The 19,728-nt window shown below is 38.6% G+C and overlaps 2 protein-coding genes across 2 annotated transcripts in view; both read right to left on the minus strand.

Moving 5' to 3' along the window:
* The window catches only part of efnb3b (ephrin-B3b), a 94,922-nt gene extending 85,632 nt beyond the window's left edge, over positions 1-9,290 (minus strand). The window contains exon 1 of the mRNA XM_051115935.1: positions 8,267-9,290. Coding sequence (XP_050971892.1) covers positions 8,267-8,415 — 149 coding nt within the window. The 5' untranslated portion in view covers positions 8,416-9,290. The remainder of the gene's footprint in view (positions 1-8,266) is intronic.
* Positions 9,291-10,912: 1,622 nt separating this feature from the next.
* si:dkey-111f13.5 (myosin-9) lies at positions 10,913-19,321 on the minus strand. The gene is made up of 6 exons (XM_051115936.1): positions 19,094-19,321; positions 16,317-16,501; positions 15,393-15,638; positions 12,242-12,369; positions 11,892-11,961; positions 10,913-11,556 (listed from the first exon to the last, which is right to left on the minus strand). Exons 1-6 carry the CDS (start codon positions 19,173-19,175, stop codon positions 11,416-11,418), a joined length of 852 nt encoding a protein of 283 aa, XP_050971893.1. The 5' UTR covers positions 19,176-19,321; the 3' UTR covers positions 10,913-11,415.
* Positions 19,322-19,728: the final 407 nt, after the last annotated feature.

The following is a 19,728-nucleotide window of genomic DNA, read 5'->3' on the forward strand; positions in this document are numbered from 1 at the left end:
AATTATTTAAATAGAAATCTAAAAATATACAGTTGAGGTCAAAAGTTCAGATACACCTTCTACAAAATGTTAATTATTTTACCAAAATAAGATAAAATGCAAAAGATATTGCACATAAAAGACATTTACATATGGTCCACAAGAAAAACTTATAGCTGAATTTATAAAAATGACCCTGTTCAAAAGTTTACATACGCTTGATTCTTAATACTGTGTTGTTACCTGAATGATCCACAGTTTTTTTGTTTTGTTTTTTTTTTTTTGTGATAGTTGTTTTTGAGTTCCTTGTTTGTCCTGAACAGTTAAACTGCTCGCTATTCTTCAGAAAAATCTTTTAGGTCCCACAAATTCTTTGGTTTTTCAGCATTTTTATGTATTTGAACCCTTTCTAACAATAACTATGATTTTGAAATCCATCTTTTCACACTGAGGATAACTGAGGGACTCACATGCAACTATTACAGAAGGTTCAAGCACTCACTGATGCTCCAGAAGGAAAAATGATGCATTAAGAGCAGGGGTGAAAACTTTAATTTAAATGGCGCAGTAAATTTAACTTATTTTGTCTTCTGGGAAACATGTAAGTATCTTCTGTAGCTTCTGAAGGGCAGTACTAAATGAAAAAAAATATGATATTTAGGTAAAATAAGAAAATGTACACATCTTCATTCTGCTCAAAAGTTTTCACCCCTGGATCTTAATGCATCGTTTTTCCTTCTGAAGCATCAGTGACTGAATAAATTAAACTATTATTTTCTCTTTATATGTAAATGTCTTTTATGTGAAATTGTATTCCGGTCAGTACTAAATAAAAAAAATAATATGTATTTTGTATGATCCCTCTTTTTTTGGTGAAATAATTAACATTTTGAAGATTCTGCAAGGTGTATGTAAACTTTTGACTTTAACTACAAATAAAACTTTTGATAAATGTAATGCACCCAGGCTGAATAAAACTATTAATTTCTTTTAAAAAATCTTCCTGCATCTCAGAATGCTTTTAGCAAAAACATTTTACTAACCGAAAACAGTAAATCATATCAAAACTAATTAAGAAAAAAAAAAAGAAAGAATGCAATCTGGAAAAACGAAAGCAAGACAACAAGAAAGCAAGAAGGAAGAAAGCAAAAAAGCAAGAAAGAAAGAAAGAAAGAAAGAAAAAAAAAGAGAACTTCCCAGTCTCATTAGCCAAATCCAGACCTGATGGTATGTGTATGTGCGTGTCATTGACCCATGGTGGACCTTACGGCAGCAGGAGAGGATGATCCTGATTAGTAAAGGCGGTCTGTGTGAGAACTAACCAAATCACACACAAACACTCACACACACACACACACATAAACACACAGACGGAAAGCCTCCTGCCCAGCGCTCATGTGACCCTTTAAACCTGTGAATGGAATTAGCCCAGAAAGAGAGTGAAAACAGAAGTGAAGGTCTTAACATCTGTAGCAGCAGGTGGGCACAGACCCTGATCAGCTTTATTACTTTTAAAAGAAAAAAGAAAAGGAAAAACAGAAGGAAGATGGCAGAGAATGAGCTGAACTGACTCTGTTTCATATTCAGCCCGTGTTGAATGTTATGGCTTAAGTGAGTAGGCCCAGTTTCCGAGAACTGTCATCACATACCTGCACACACAAATACACAGTTTCAAACAAACACAGAGTGATGAGAGATGTTCAGAGCGAGACCACACACACACACTTTCTCTTGTACCATGCTGCAGGGGTTTAGGAGGCCCGGGCCCCCTGGGGGCCTGCTCTCAGGAACACACCGTTCTCCGCATGTCAGCATGAGTTTAACAATCAAACCGTGTGTGTGACGATCGACGTCCTTTCAATTATTTCTAAATAGTTTAAATTAACACCCCACAAACGTCTGGATGCGTTTCGGCACACAGAAGTGTGTTTGTGTAAACATGTGTTCCTTATATTTGCATCACACAGCCCCCGAACACACTTCTGGCTGTCTCCGCAGGGAAGGCGCCTTTGTTTCCCCATTATATTGCCTTGTGTGTGTCAGTGTCTGTGTGTGTGTGTGTGTCTGGTCTGCAGGCAGGCTGCAGTTATTCTGCCACATCAGCTGAGAGCCATTTTCACAGCTCCTGTTGCTGAGAGCTCGTAAAGCCTCCAGCAGACCCTGCACCACACACACAAACACTCACAATTTCCCCTATTTCTCACTGCAGGGTCCTGAGAAGATGGTTTATAAAAGCTCAAATGCTATTTCACACACATTCATGCTGTACAAGCCTTTATCTTTTATGCCATGAATCATAAGGATATTAAGTAAAGATCATGTTCCATGAAGATATTTTGTAAATTTCCAACCGTAAATATATCAAAGCTTAATTTTTGATTAGTAATATGCATTGCTAAGAACTTCATTTGGACAACATTAAAGGCAATTTTCTCCGTATTCTGATTTTTTTGCACCTTCAGATTCCAGATATTCAAAAAGTTGGACAATCTCAGACAAATATTGTCCTAACCTAACAAACATCAGTACGGATACATCGATGAAAAGCTTACTTATTCAGCTTTTAGATGATGTATAAATCTCAATTTTTAAAAACTGACCCTTATGACTGGTTTTGTGGTCCAGGGTCACAAATATGTAATATATATAATTTACATATTACATATAAAATATACCTTTTTTCTTGTTGTTTTTTTTTGTTTGTTTTGTTTTTTTACAAAGACTAGCCAAAACTCTCTAAACCCTAACCTTAAAAGAAACATTTTATATAGGGATTCCTCAACAGATAATAAAATAAAATAAAATAAAATAATTTGTAAATAAATAAACACATTTTCATTCAGTGTTTGTGGTCAATAAGATTTTTTTGAAATAAATATGAATAAATGAATATCACACGTTTTACAAAGATATTAAGCAGCACAACACTGATTCTAATAAGAAATGTTTCTTGAGCTCCAAATCAGCATATTAGACTGATTTCTGAAGTTTCAGAAATTCAGCTTTGTCATCACAAGGAACAAGTTACATTTTAAAATATATTAAATTATATAATATTACTGTATTTCTGACCAAATAAATGCAGCCTTGATGAACATAAGAGACTTTTTTTAAAAAAACAGTGTGCGTAAGTGTGTATAAATACATATTTATTTAACTTTTGGCAATAACTGCATCCTCAAACCAGAGAATAAATCCATAAACCCACACAAGCACATACTCATATTCTACACTCTTAAAAATAAAGGTTCTTTATTGGCATTGATGGTTCCACGAAGAACCCTGAACATCTGTAGAAACTTTCAAATGCAGAAAAGGTTCTTTATAATGGAAAAAGGTTTTTTAGATTTTTTTAAATGTTCTTCAAATGGTTAATTTAAGAACTGTTCACCGAAAGGTTCTTTGGGGAAGCAAAAAGGGTTCTTCTATGGCATCACTGTAAAAACACCCCATTTGAAGCCTTTGTTTTTAAGAGTGTACACTAACTTCAGCAACATGGCACAAAAAAGCATATTCTCTCTTTCTTTCTTCTTTTAGACCACAGTGATACTGCACACACGTGTCAAGTGTTTAAATTCTGTGGATAAAACCAAATTTCCCTTGACCAAAAGAGGTGATTCCAGTCAGGAAGCTTAAAAGGATCTACAGAGTTTAGCAAATTAACACGGATTCAAACCTCTAATCCACTCGCGAATATGTCAAAAAAAACTTTCTGTGTTTGTTTCAACATTCACATTCATTTAGCAGATGTTTATCCGAAGCACGAATTAGGACTTTCTAAACACAACCATGTATGTCAGTGACCTACTGAGATCATCTCTTATTCTAATCCCTTCTCCCAACGACCTCCCTCCCAAATTTCCTCGTCTTAAGCCTGAGATCGCTTAACTAGCGCTTTTATCCGAGTCCAATTAGCCTGCGATAAATTAATTATTAAAAAATCCAGTGGGGGTAACATATTTCTCTGAGAGCGAGCGCCGATACAAAAGGCCCATCACGCGTACACACACAGACCCTGTGACATTTACGATAACACACAAATCCTTACAGTTACCCACAATCGCTCGTCTGAATTCATTATCGGAAAACCCCCCACAGGTTTGAGCCGGATCTGAATCTCTGAAACGCAATTACCGAAACGCACAGTGATTTAGACAGAAGAACACGGAAACCTTCTGAACCGTTAGTAACCGTTTGGGATCAAATTACCCGACCAGCGTCTCAACATAGTCAATTGGAAGAATTACACGGCCCTAACTGACCCCTCAGAACATCAGTCAGAGATGTGTTTGCTCATCCGGAGAGGGTCGGGTACCAAGGACACACAAACACACTTTGTCTTTCTTGTGTGTAAACAATGTATCAAGGGGTGTGAATGTCAGAAGGTGAAGGACGCTTCCCAGACAAGCTGGCTTACTGAGAAACTCCATTACTGTTTACTAAAAAAAGTCAGTCTCAAGAAACCATTTTTCATCTACGCCCCCTTAATTAAATATACATTCCGGAATTGCTTTAAACCGCAGCGTCTGTGAACAAACACAATTTTGCTTCATAGATTTTTTACCCTAAGCAGACAATTTCAAGGTGATCTTTGTGCTGGACTTGCATTTTCGTAAGCCTAACTCAAACTGACATTCATGGCTTAGAAGATATTGATTTCTGTACATTTAAGGATGCGCCCCGCTGTTCCTCCCTCGTCTCTCGATCCCTCTTTCCTCCCATCACTTCTCGACTCTTTCTTCGTTCCTCTGAAGGCTACACATGTTTCTAATTTCGCACGGGGAGGAGAGTGGCAGCGCCATCGTGAGAGGGCGAGATGGAGTAGTAGTAGTTACGGAAAGAGCGATGGGATACAACGGGTGAATAAAACATTCTACAGGTGCAGGACCTCATCTTCAAAGCGCTGAGGAGCAGAGGTTCACTGAACCCTATTAAACATACAGCACTGCCAACAATGTAACCTGCGTACAGCTACTTTTAGTGCGAACTGTGCAGACTCCTGTAGCCTGGAGCAAAACCACACGGTGCAGATGTCTTGTAAGTGCGTGTCTGCATGAGCAGCCAAATTTACACTGCACAGTGTGTTTTGAAATCAAATATGAATATGGCGATGCTGTTTGTGTATGTGGGTTGTATGGACATAAACCAGACTTTACATTACAGCGTTCAAGCTACCATGTGACACAATAGTAAGCAAGTGATTAATACAAACAAATAGGACTTAATATGTGACCCTGGACCACAAAACCAGTCATAAGGGTAATTTTTGAATGAATAAGCTTTCCATTGATGTATGGTTATGGTAGGACAATATTTGAAAATTTAGAAAAAAAAAAAAATGCAAAAAAAAAAATAAAATACTAAAATCGCTTTTAAAGTTGTCCAAATGAAGATCTTAGCAATGCATATTACTAATCAAAAATTAAGTTTTGATATATTTTCAGTAGAAAATTTACAAAATATCTTCATGGAACATGATCTTTACTTAATATCCTAATGATTTTTGCATAAAAGAAAAATCGATCATTTTTACCCATACAATGTATTGTTGGCCATTGCTATAAATTTACACATGCTACTTAAGACTGATTTTGTGGTCCAGGGTCACATATGTAATATATACTACTTCATATTTATGGCAGATTGTCTGGGCAAATTAATCAGCGATTAACTACATACGCTTAATTTGCCAATGCAATGGATTGTCCATAGAAAACAACACATTTTCGTTTTCTTTTTTGTTGTGAGTTCCATTTGGTCCTGAGTATCCTGATAGCACATGTACATCATGGAGACATCTATTTGATGTCTAAATTTACATCCGAAAGATGTTTTTTTTTTTTTTTTTTTGAGTGTTTGCTTATCTGCAATACGCCCATAGGACGTTTCCTATCAGATGTCAAATAGACATTTATTAGATGTCTTGAAGATGTTCATTATTTAGAAAGTATGTAAAACTGACATATTATAGATATTCATCAGATGTTTGTGCACAGCAGACGCTTTCCAGATCAAGCGATTTTTAAAAGACATCTTGGAGTCATACGTGTGCTGTCTGGGTATGTAGATGTGTAAAATGAACACTGGCTGCAATATACGGTTTTCACAAAATGCGGATTTTCCCTTATTTGTGTAGTATCTGTGCAATCAAGTCAACGATATCACTTTATTTCCAGCCATATCGTCGACTTGATTGCACAAATGTGACCCTGGACCACAAAACCATTCGCAAGGGTCAATTTCTTAAAATTCTGTCCGAGACAAAATGATTTGAAAATCTGGAATCTAAGGGTGCAAAAAAAACAAAAGCCTGAGAAAATAGCCTTTAAAGCTGTCCAAATGAAGTTCTTAGCAATGCATATTACTAATCTAAAAATAAGTTTTGATATATTTATGGTAGGAAATTTACAAAAAATCTTAATGGAACATGATCATTCGCGTAAAAGAAAAATAGATCACTTTTGGCTATTGCTACAAATATACCTGTGCTACTTAAGACTGGTTTTGTGGTCCAGGGTCACAAATACATCAATGAATCAATGATGAACCGACTTTAACTGAAAAATTGAGTGTTTACTATTGTCTTTTTGCATTACCGACACACTATTTCTCTGTTTAATACTGTAAATCTGCTTTGCCACAATCTGTATTGTTAAAAGCGCTATATAAATAAAGGTGTCTTGTCTTGACTTAACTGTGAGCGTTTCCACTGTGAAACGAAGCGAATTCGGATCATTTAAAGTGCGAAGAAGCCGTGAGAAAAACAGCGCGCGCTGCTGATCGACTGACATCGATTGCAAGTGATTGAATCAGTTAAAAACGATTGTCAGCGGTGCTCCTTCTCTCATTCTCAGGTAAAGGTCAAGCAGAAAACGCGCGGTCACGGTCATGCCCCCCACCCGCGCGCGCGCTCCCGTTTCAAATGAGGTCCCCACAAACCCCTGCTAGATTAACACAAGCAACACCGACAAGAACCCTCATTAAGAGCGTCTGCCAGCGGCCACTGGGACAGAATAAACCCCCTCCATCCCCCCCAGCAGCATCTGTTGAAGCGCAGAGCCCGGTATATGCGCCACATGGACACATTAAAAACCTATTCGTCTTTCAAGAGCTCGTGGCACCACTAATAGCCCCTCATAACCCACATACCGATTTAGACCGGGCACACAAGTGCTCCCACGACGCTGGGTGTCCATTTAAACAAGCCCAGTAATGACAGAAGGGCGAAAGAAAGAAAGGGGTCTGCGCGGCCATAAATCGTCGTTTATGTGCCGGACACGCCGTTTGCATGGCTTTCTTTGGCTCCCCACTAAATGAATTCACAGTTGCTGGGTTGCTGAAACCTCCCCCTTATTTACAGATATATACTACGAGAAATCCCGCCGTAAATTAGCCACTATTCCTTCCTGCGGCAGAGAAAATCGTGTCACCTCCGTGACTGGAGTAATAAATTTTGCAGTGTGAAATGGGACTGATTGAGCATCTAAAGTTAACACCTGCGTGTAAAACTTTTCACTTCAGGTGTTTCCACGTTAACTAATCCCGTGGAAGAGTGAAAGCTTACACCTTCATTTGTTTTAACTACTGTCATGACAGCAGATAAGTTGCTAACTAATAATAGTCCCTAAGACGCAAAGTTCGAGTTGTATTTTACAGAGTTGTCGCGTATACATATAAGTGCAGGTGGTTTTGAATTCATGTGAACATTTTTACATGCCCGGTGTGGACGAAATGCCGACATGTTAATGTTAAAGTTTACACCTTGGCAGAGCAAGCTCCTTTGTTTTAATAGCTGCTGTCATGACAGAAGTTAAGCGGGTGACTAAAACAGCTCTGAGGACTTCTACACGTTCTCACAAGTTAAGCAAGAACGTATTACAAAGGTTACATTGTTTAAATGGCATTAGGACGGAAAAACACTTGGTGTTGAGCAACTAAAATTCATGCCAATCTAACTGGAGCGTATCTGAAGGAGAGGCAGTGAAACAGCGCAGCGTCAATAACTGTGGCGGCTACCGTCGTAAAATTCCTCAACGCACACCGTCAATGAAATGTGGCATTTATTAGTCTGGCGACATTGATGCTCGTAACTTCTGCAGACTCGTGATTATCCACTAAGGGGCTTGTCTGCGTAATAGCGCTTAACAGCTTTCTTTCCCCCCGTTTCAAAGCCGTCCTTCAACGATTTGTGCGAGTACACGAGGCGTTGGGTATCTCCAACGCAAAGCTCTTCTTAAATAAACGGGGAATAAACGCCGTGCCCAATGCCTTTAGTTGCGCCTCTTACCTTTTGTTCAAGGAATTCCAGTAGATGGGCTCCATGTTGGTCGCCGTGATCCCGAGTAAATCCACTAAGAATATCAGGAGAATTCCCAATCCATTTTCACAGCCCCGACTCGCCATTTGAAATCCCGAATTCCGTCTATTTACTCCCATCAAAGCTGTGCGGGATACTCTCCCAGAGGCTGGAGATCTCTGGACTCGGAACAAAGCGTTTGTGCTTCAGGTGAATCCGTCAGTGTGATCAGGAACAACGTGTTTTGGGAGCCTGCATGGATATCTACTAAAACACACACACGGGAGGACAGATTAAACAAAGGTGCAGTCTGTGTGGATTTATAAAGAGAGAATTCCACAATAAAACGTCTTTAGGGAAAAGTAGCTCGTGGACAAAACTCAATTCCCACAGCCGTTTTGTTGCAATTTCCCTCGCAAGAGTTTACTTTTCCAGTATTTCGTGATGCTTATTGTTTTTCCGCGGCTTTTAGACTGGACCTATCTTTCCCATTCCCCTTTCACTCCCACTTCATACTGGTTTTCCAACGAAATAGGACAGGAATGTGATGATGGTAGATGGTTGATGGTTTGGAATGAGCTTTTCCTCGCCTCTTCAGAAGAACATGTTGATGCTGGACAGATCTCGCTGCTTCTCTTTCTCTCCTCTAGTTCTCCAATTGGATTTCCTGCTTGCCTCTGAGATTCCAATAATTCCGCATGCAAACAATCCGGATAATTAACGCAAAAAAAAAACAACAGCAAAACGAAACTAATTAATGCAAATTAAAAACAAGCATATCAAATGGACACAAATTTGCAAATGTGCCGAGACTGACAAAATTATTGCCAGATTTTCCAGGGTGGAAAAAAATATTGCAATCCTTATTCATGGGTCTCGGTTGCAGGGTATTTGAGAATGTGCTCGGATGTGGCAAGTCATTAGATAGTTCATTTCTCGTCTGTCCTGCTTGGATTCTCTCGATGTGTCTCTCTCACTGGCTGCAAATCCGACTAGTGAGACTTGTTCCTAACGCTCGGCGCACACTGACAGACTGAGTTGTTTGAGAAAGAGAGAGCGAGCGAGCGAGCGAGCGAGAGAGAGAGAGAGAGAAAGAAAGGAGGGGGAGGGGGAGGGGGAGGGGGAGGAGGGGGAGGAGGGGGAAAGGGGAGGTGTGCGCGCTCGAATAAGAAAAATCCCATCTTCCGGCTGGAGTGCGCACTAACGGAGCGGATTTTTCTTTGGGGGATTTGTTTTTTCCGCATGTAGAGGTGCTATTAAATCACGTCAGTCACGAACACCTCCATATACCATGCAAACATATTTCCCAGTGCTCGTGTAAAGGATTCTCTACGTCCATAAATAAATAATAACAGCCTCTGCGCACGTAAATTTTTGTGACTGCTACTTTTTCCGTTTGATATGATGATCGTGATCCCTGGCACCCGATCACACCGATCAACGCTGTGCATTCAGAAGCGACGGCTTACGGAGCTACAGCGCCCCCAGTGCATTCGCTGGTAACGGTGCATGTAATAACATTTCATGCTGGTGGTAACGACACTAATGACAGGCTTAGTAAGATATGCAGAAGATAAAGAGCTTGTTTAATAAATATCTCTACCGTCCAATTGAAACTGCAGTGATTTTCAGCGTTATGCGTATGTGAAAAATCGCTAATTAATTGTGTTTGTATGCCTGTCTATTACATCTGAAAACTACAATTAGGAAGTGTGTTATGGACTAAGCGCTGCTGATGGGACCCCAAGGCGTAGGGCAGAGGAGTAAAACCTTGCCTGCACTGACACCCAGCGGCGAAGTAATGATTTTACAGCCCACTAACGCTTTACAGATCGAATCTTGACGCCCTTTTGGACAGCCATATCAATTTTATATAATATTAATGTTGCTTTATGTAATATTAATATAACAAATATAAACGATTAATCCCTCCATTTCAACCATGTCGCATTTATGTTACATTTAATGCTGTCCCAATTCATCAAAAGGCTTTAAATGGCATTAAAAATGGTATTTAACGCAAGGTATCTGATAACCAGGTCTTTTTAACGACTAGAAAACTAGACGATTTTGGATAATTTTTAAAAATATTGTATTTTTTACCTGTAATATTTACCTGTGTGCCTTTATAAAATTTGTCATTATAAAATCTTGCTGGATTTTCTAGTGAAAATGTCTAGTACTATACGATTGGATCAGTGAATAACATTACATACAATGCATGTTAATTAAAATAGACATGTAAGCTGCTCCAGGAAATTATTACATATTTAATATGTTGTTCATAACTAGTGTCAGTCACTGCACTATAATGAAAATAAGACTAACAGGGTATTAAACATGCAGAATTATTTATTAAAATATTATCTGATCAACTTATTAGTTTAACATTATAATTTTACATGCAGACAGAGAAAATGTGCTGTACTCACTTTCATCTTGCAACACTGCAAAAATGTATATATATATAATTTAATTCTCTATTTATTATGAAAAAGATGACGTGTCATAACTAAAAAAAAGTTTGTAAAGATAAATATATAAATGAAAGTACATTTTAGATGCCACAGCTTTAATATTTATACACTACCAAAAGTATTTGAACAGTCAGATTTTTAATGTTTTCTTTTTAAAAAAAAAAAAAAAAAAAAAAAAAAAAAAGCATTCTGCTCACCAAGCATGCATTTATTTGATCCGAAGTACAGTGAAATGTTGAAAAAAATTTTCTGTTTAAAATAACTTTTTTATTTGAATATATTTTAAAGTGTAATTTATTCCTGTGATTTTAAAGCTGGATTTTTATCATTATTACTCCGGTCATGATCCTTTAGAAATCATCTAATATTTCTAATATATTCTATCTGAAATAGAAACCTTTTTTAACATTATAAACGTCTTTATCATCACTTCTGATCAATTTAAAGCATCCTTGCTAAATAAAAGTATTAATCATTATCATTTCATTATGGTGAGCAGCAGAGACTTCTTTAAAAACATTCCAAATCAAAAACTTTTGACTGGTAGTGTACAAATGTTTAAAATGGTTTAGATAAAGTACAGCGAGGACAGTGCTTTGTCCACATGTCATGTCAAATACCCAGACAGTGTGATGTGAGAACACTGGCATCACAAGATCACAGTTAGGAGGTGATCTCATCAGTCTGTGTCGCAGTGTCCATGAGACCTGGCTCTTTCCCCAGTCTGCGCAGTTTTAAAAGGTAATCAGAGTGAAGGGAGGAATCAGTCAAGTCCACAAAGCGCCTATAGCTGGCCTGCACCTTCTGAAAGACAGAAAGAAAGATGGGAGCACACAAACATGCTGATTAAATTTTAGTTAGACAGGTGGATCATCATAATGACCAAAGATGGAATTGTCCTCAAGCAAAAGGTCAAATGTCAGTACTGTTGTCTATTAAGACAAGGAGGAACACAGATTCACGGGGGAAAACAAACTAAGCTTAATAAGAACCAAACGTCAGAGGACGTCCTGGCACGGGAAGAGAGAGAGTTCTGTTATTCCGTCATTTTGTTGCAGGGTGTTGCAGATGCTGGATTTAAGCGGGTCTCTTTATGGAGCTGTTCATTTATTCATGATGACCTCATTACAAGGGCTGACCTTAAACTCTGCTTCATACTGAATGCGCTCCCCGCAGGCCTGCTCCAGACTGTCCTGCAGCTGCTGTATCCTGGAACACACATGCATTGTCATGCACGACTTCGAAACATTATTTAAAAAAAAAAAAAGGAAGAAAGAAAGACAAAGTGGTGGAGAAGCAGTGTTGATGAGGACAGCAATATATATATATATATATTCTAGGATTCTTGTAGAAAAGAGAGAAGGCAGAGAGGTATAAAAAGAGAAATTGATGAAATTTACAAAAGGTGGGAAGGAGAAAGAGAATAGCTGAGATGCTTCACAACAGGAAGGTGGGGTGAGCAGGAGGAGAGTTTCATGTGTATTTTTACCTGTTTTGTAGCTCAGATATCTCCTCTTCATGTTTGTCCTGTAGGGCCCGTTTCTCTCTTTCTGCCTTCATGTCGCACTCCTCACGAATACTTCTCTCGGCATCCTGCACACACCTCCTCACACACTCCTGAGAGGCAGACGAAGGGAATGAACAAGGTGAATGACTCACGACTCTACTTGTTTCTAATAGGTCACATTTTAAACTTTGCAAAGTTTGTTTCTTCAGCTATTTACATAGTTGATATATTAGTAAAATCAACCAGTAGTAACTTTTGATTAGTACTGATTTGTGTCTGTCTGATTTGCATACAACAGAACCTACAGCAGCTTTTCACTCTGCACATCACTGACCCACACATAGTGCTTTTCATTATTTACAATTTCTTCTGAATTAAATAAAATATGCAACTTTATTGTGTATGGTGTATGACTAGTATAGCTTACAATGTCACACATAATTTAAATAATGATATATTGCACTTGATTTTACCTGGCAAACCAACTCATGTATGCTCTGATTATTTATTATTTTGCATATGTATGTATGTGAGTTATATGCAAATTCACTTCATCGGCTCATTACTGGATTGCTATCCACCTTTTTATCCATAAGAATGGGCACAGCCATTTGTAGATTTTATGAGTCAGGCTTCCAGTCTCATCTGCATCTAGATATATTTAGTTGTACAAAACAGCTTGTTTGTTGCTTGATATCGCAAATTGGTGTGTCTTACCATATTATGTATTGTGTAATGTATTAGCCTTATTATGAAAACACTAGTTTGCAGTGCAAACAGTTTATCATATACTTCACATTGTTATTTTTCTCATTATTTCTCTATAGCGTATAATGAATCAGAAGGCTCACTCTCATAGGCTTACTTCCTCATGGATAGAGCTACTGCAAAAACAGAAGTTCAAAGCCAGAATTCTAAAGATGGCAGAGCACTTGTTTCTTTGGCGCATAAGGTGTATACCAGGGGTGCCCGAACTCGGTTCTGGAGGGCCGGTGTCCTGCAAAGTTTAGCTTCAACCCCAATTAGACACACCTGAACCATCTAATTAAGCTCTTACTAGGGATACTAGAAATTGCCTGGCAGGTGTGTTGAGACAAGTTGGAGCTAAACTCTACAGAACACCACCTCTCCAGGACCGAGTTTGGGCACCATGGTGATTTTCAAAGTCGTCAGAACGCTGCTCCTTTCACACTACACGATTTGCAAAGTACTACATGTCAAACATCACATTACACATTTAATCAACAACTAGAGGTCAAACACTGAGACTATGCTATCAGCACTCACATGTACTAGCACCAATTTGCCTCAGATTTCATGCTTTTGTTTTCTATCTCCAGAAAACCATCGGCTAGTGAAAATCGGGCCTAAAATCGTGTAGTGATAGTTGGCATTAGAGAACCGCTGCTCAAGAAGAAAAACAAAAGTGACGATGGATACACACATGGCTCTTCTAGTTTTACAACTATACTTTACCTGAGAATTCTAATGTGTGAATATTTTCACAGCAATGTGGCTGTCTGCAATGAACAAAGTAAAGACTAACTGATCAGCATCACTGATATTCAAAATGCTATGCAAGCATTGCTTTGTTTATAGTTTGTATATCCAAAATCCAAGTTTTGTGTTCCCTTTTTTCAGCATAGGCCCACTGGAAATACGTGCCTCTATATACATTTCTGCAAAACGAAAAAAAAAAATGAATCACTGAAGTTTCCAGTTGAAATGAACACTGTTAAAAAAAAAAAAAAATGTAAAATTTACGGTAAGAAGCCAGCAACTGTGGTTGCTTACCAGAATTTTACAGTTAAAAATACGGTAACAACATTTTAGGTTTTACTGTTTTATCTTAAATTTACATTTAAATACTGTAATTTCATTAACTGATATAATGTTAATGTTCGTCATTTTTTACAGTGAACACTAGAGGCAGTAAAACTCCAATAACTTTTATTCCTTTTCACACAAAGAGTGATTTACAAGTACAGAATTTTGATTAATAATGTGTAATTTTCAACAATTACTTGCAGAATATTATGTTATGACTCAATTTTAACATCCTGCACAATTTGAAACCTGTTACTTTTGAACGTTGTCGTCACATATACAGCTTCATATGCATGAGTTTTCTAATTAGTAGGTTTGCTTGGTAGCTCACGAGATGAGTGATAAAGTGCTTCAGTACAAACCCTGAACTGCAGTTCAACAAAACAGCTCAAATCTGGAGAGGGGTATAACTGTAGCCTGGAGATCTCCAAATGGGGGTGGGAACTCCAAAACAGGGTGGGTGCTCCAAAATAGGGCGTGGCTTCCTCCCTTTGACAGACGGGGACATGACACACATGCGCAATTTTTTTTCCTCTAATCCACTTAAGCGCAAACTCCACCCCACAGCTGATTTGAAAGATTTTATTTGTCAATTCTGACACAGCTACACAAATGCTAACCCCTAAACCTACCCCACACCTAACTCTAACTTTACCCAGTGTTTTTATATTATTGGTGCATTTGTTAACACTATCAGGTAAGTGTAGGGCTGGGTTTGGTGTAGGGGCTATTTCCAACACGATTAGAGCGTTAACCTATAGCGACATTACCCGGATATTTGAATTCTGAACAGCCGCAGATACGTACCTCAAGCAGCGTAATAAAAACACAGCAATATGTGTCTGTAATAAAAACGTGCCACGGTCAAGTATTGAACATGTATTTTAGCATCACTCTCTAGACATTTCACTTTGAAACTGCCACGAAACATGCAGTAAATATGTAATAAAGGTAGAAATGCATTTACGTGTTTTCATGGGCCTAGGTTGCTTTTTTTATTGACGAATATAGACTACTGCCACCTGCTGTTGTAAACAATAATTTCCTCTCACAAAGGCACAGAATGCAAGTTCCAGTTAGTTGTTGCCTGTATTTTTTGCAGTGTGTCTGAGCACAACTATTTGTCCCAGACACAGGCGACGTGACGCGACAACACAGTCAGCTTTTGTTGCCCCTAGTGTATCACAGCCTTTATGAAGCTGACCTTAAGGTAGGTCACCCCAGTGTGGGTGTATCTGATTTAGCTATTGTGGGATGCAAATGTCCCATAATAAGGATAAACAAACAAGACCATGGACAAACACACCTGTGTCTCTTCTCGTACAGTGTGAATTATTTTCTCTCTGGTCTCCTCTGCTTCTTTGTGCAGCTGTTCTTGCAGCTTCCTGCAGGCCTCCCCTACGGCCTGGACCTTCTCTTCCTCCATCTGAGCCCTCAGGCCTTCACAATGAGCTCTGAACTGGGCCTGCAGCTCGACCTGGAGCTCCCGCCTCATTTCAGCCTCCAGTCTGTCCCTTGCTCGCAGAGCCTCTTGAAACCGGGCCTGCAGACTCTGGGGAAGAAGTGATGGAGATGAAATAAAGAACAGCGAGAGGAAAAACAGAGGAAGATGGATAAAAGCGAATGGGGAGGACGGAGAAGGATGAATTGAAAGAGGAAGAGAAGAACAGATGATGAAGATGTTGGGGCGAAACCGGAAAGTGGGAGATGGAGAGGCAGAGAGAACACAAGGAGACAGCGGGCGTTAGGGAGGGAGAGAAAGAAAAGGATGGATGATCAGTGTTGGCAGGGCAACTGTACTGGGCTTTTGAAGAGGAGAGCCATCTCTGAGTTTGGCTGCTGCTTGCTTTCCCTGGAGAGCAATTACACAAGCAATTACACCCTATTACAAAAGCTCTTCTCATTTCTCTGACACAATGGCAAAGCTTTGACTGCTACTGGCGTTGGAGTAGCAACCGGATCATTCATTAAATCTGACACTCGGATGCAGCGAGGAGAGAAGTTAAGGATTATGCTGTTGCTGCTGCTGGACAGGGAAAAAGAAGTTGAATTAGAAGCCGACTCTTTTTATCAGAAAGTTTTAATCAAGTCCTAATAAAATCTCTCCGGACTGCTCCCCTGGAGACTGAAATATGGCTTTTTGAATTCCACGAGACACAGTGTTACAGTCTAATATGTCTGTATTAATTACTTTTTCGACATGGTTCACTTGAGGATAACAAATATTCACCTCCTCTTGGAGTCTAAGGGCAGTGCGTTTCTCCTTCTCTGCCAACTGCTTAAATTCCTGCATGGCGAGGCCGTCTGGCTGCTCCTGTCCAATCGCAGGCTGCGAATTGACCAAGTTTGGAGCCAATTTTAGGTGGTCATGTGTAGCACTGGGAGATGACCATGGACATAACTGTTCTCCTAGTTCTGAAACAAGACATGGTTTGAGCATGAAAGTCAATGGATGAAACAGTTGGCAACTGATCACAATCTTAAAAATTACATATGGCTGTAAATAATATGTTATAAATGAAAGATCTTAGGCATGCCTCATGAGAAAATATCTCAGATGCAGGAAAGGAAAACCATAAATGTTATCTCTAATATCGCACTCGTTTATCCTGGACACTGACAAGATTTAATGGAGAGCAAATGAAAACTTGGGTTTAAGTCTTTCCACATGTTCCTTTTGTGGAAATAGGACACTCATGTCTCCTAGAGTTTCAGAAGAGAAAAGTTTCAAACTATGCTCAGATTTGCCAGCAGTGTAAAGCGATTTTTTCCAAGTATTTCTCATCAAAATTCTTCTAAGACTAAAGTATCTGAGAATGTCCACATTCATTTACAGATGAAACAGCCAAAAACTCCATTATAGGGATTGTTCACCCAGAAATAAAAATTGGGTCACATCATTCCAACTTTTTCGAAAACTTTTTTTTTTTCATCCGCACAATGAAAGTCAGTGAGGTCTAGTGTTGTTCTACTGCTGAACAGCAAAGCCATTAGGGTGAATAGAATTTCATTTTTGGGTGAAATATTAGTTTAAGACTTTGGGTGAAATGTCTTTTAAGATCTGAAGAGCAGCTTCTACGCTAGTAGACTTTCCTTACGGTGAGTATATAGGCTATTCTACAGAATTGGTCCAAAGTTATATTTGAAAACGTCTTGAAAAAAATTAGTATGTATGCAAATTGTATAATTTCCAAGGTACGCATTTCTAGTAATTGTGCAGTTAATTCTCATATTGTATTTTAGAAAGTTTTGGAATATTTGCCCTCTCTGCGATTTTGAAGTTGGAAGAGAAAGTGACATGGTAGTTTTTCAACATACCCTAACTGTCTTGAACCGGAATACACAGAGTTCACGCAGAGCTAGACAAGACAAGTGTTTGAGGTTAATAGGTATATAAATTATAATTTTTTAGAAAATGACCAATCTTTTCGCTAGATAAGATCCTTCTTCCTCAACTGAGATTGTTTAGAGCCCTTTGAAGCTGCATTTAAACTACATTTCAGACATTTAAAATCAGGGGCACCACTGAAGTCCAGTATATGGAGAGAAATCCTGAAATGTAATTTCTTTACAACTGAAGAAAGAAAGACATGAACATCTTGGATGACAAAGGGGTAAGTAAATTATCTGTACATTTTTGTTCTGAAACTTATCTTTTAAGGATTCGTTAGTTTGAATATACATTGAACCAAACACCATCATAACATCTTAGCTGGTAATTCAGTGTACATTATTTTTGACAAAACATCCCATGCTAGTGACTGCACATTTTCAGTAATGACAGTAATGTTTCTGTAGCAACCACATCACATTACAGAATTTTAACTCGCATACTAAAACACTACTAAAACATACTAAAATACAAAAAAAAAATTGCATAACTGTACTAAAATTGTTTTCTCAAATATGAGGATTATGTGTTCCCTTTTGTCACTACCGAAACGATGTCATGTGATGTTACACACAGATTTTTAACTTTTTAACACATTTACCTCAAAATGATAAGAGCAATCTACATGGGGCACATGGCCTAATGGTTAGGGAGTCGGGCTTGTAATTGAAAGGTTGGGGGTTTGAGTCCCAGGTCCGGCAGGAATTGTAGGTGGGGGGGGGAGTGAATAACCAGCGCTCTCTCCACCCTCAATACCACAACTGAAGCGAGTCCCTTGAGCAAGGCACCGATCCTCCAACTGCTCCCCGGGTGCTGCAGCAATAGCAATATGGTTGCCCACTGCTCTGGGTGTGTGTGTGTGTGTGCGCGTGTTTGTTCACTACTCACTACTGTGTGTGTGTGTGCGCACTTGGATGGGTTAAATGCAGAGCACAAATTCCAAGTATGGTTCACCATACTTGGCCACACGTCACTTACTCACGGGACATATTTTTTTTTTACATAATGTTTCACAATTTACAAAGAAAATATATATTTATATGTTTTATATATTTTATTATTATTATTTTTAAAGATACATTTAAAAACAACAATGGAAAAAAAATACGAAAATTATTGCAATACCATTTTCATAAGCTGAAATTTAGTGGTTAGCCACCTCCCAACTTAAAGAACCCACTAAATGATGATTTTATATATATTAAGCTTACTAGTATTTTAAATATTATTGTGGGTTTCAATAGATAATAAAATGCATTTTTTGTTTGTGACGCAGCACCAATTCTGTAGAATGGCCCACATATATATTTTTTTCTCTAAACGTTCTTTCGTTTTGTGCATGAACTCATATATAATTTTTGATCTCTCTTTCTGCATTTCTGTTTGTTAGATAAAAGTCAAGTAGCAGATACTGCGGGAGTAAATGCCAGAGTCATTAGGCTGGACGTGGGGAGGTTGATGGCACTGATTGCTCTGGTTGTCCAAGGCAGAGAAAGTTCTGCCCTTCGGAAGGAATTCAGATTACACTACTGAAGGAGAACCTAGATGTGACCTGGTACGTACTAATGAAGGCTTGAAGAGACGATATGTTTGTGTGGTATTAAGGCTACACTCACCCAGAATGTGTGTGTGGAGCACTCTCTGTGTGCTTAGAGTCGTCCTGTTCACCATCTTCTCGAGAGACCTTGTGTCCCACATTTCGCCTTCGCAAACACTGCACCTTGGTCCACACAGAAGCACCAGAGATTGGCTTTTAAAAACTCGCAATTTCCTGCCCTCCACCACGTCTCGTTCTCTTTCGGGATTTGTCTTTTCTTTCAGCCTTTGACTTGCTGATGGTCGCTTAGCAACATGGACAACAAAACAACAGACTGTGCTGCTTAGCATTCAAGAATGATTTGATCCAAGAGATTTGAGACAAGATGCCTGCCAGCATGTGTGTGTATGTGTGTGTTTGATTGTGTGGAAGTGTTTTATGAGCAGCCTCCCACTGCGCTAGTCATTTGAGATGTTTTGCTTCAGGGTTCATGCTCATTTGTGGGTCACATTTTGCACAATATAAAGAGCCCAAAATGGAATATAATGCCCTAAATGGAAGCTCAAAGATATTTTGAAGCCAAAACATATGAGGAGATGCAGCAGAAATACTCTGAAACAATAAATCAAATAAAAAATAAATCCAAAAGCTAAAATGTACATTAAAATAAACGTTATTTTTAATATTAGAAATAAATTTAAACTGAATTAAACA

Source organism: Labeo rohita, chromosome 7 (assembly GCF_022985175.1).
Source record: "Labeo rohita strain BAU-BD-2019 chromosome 7, IGBB_LRoh.1.0, whole genome shotgun sequence".
NCBI lineage: Eukaryota > Metazoa > Chordata > Actinopteri > Cypriniformes > Cyprinidae > Labeo > Labeo rohita.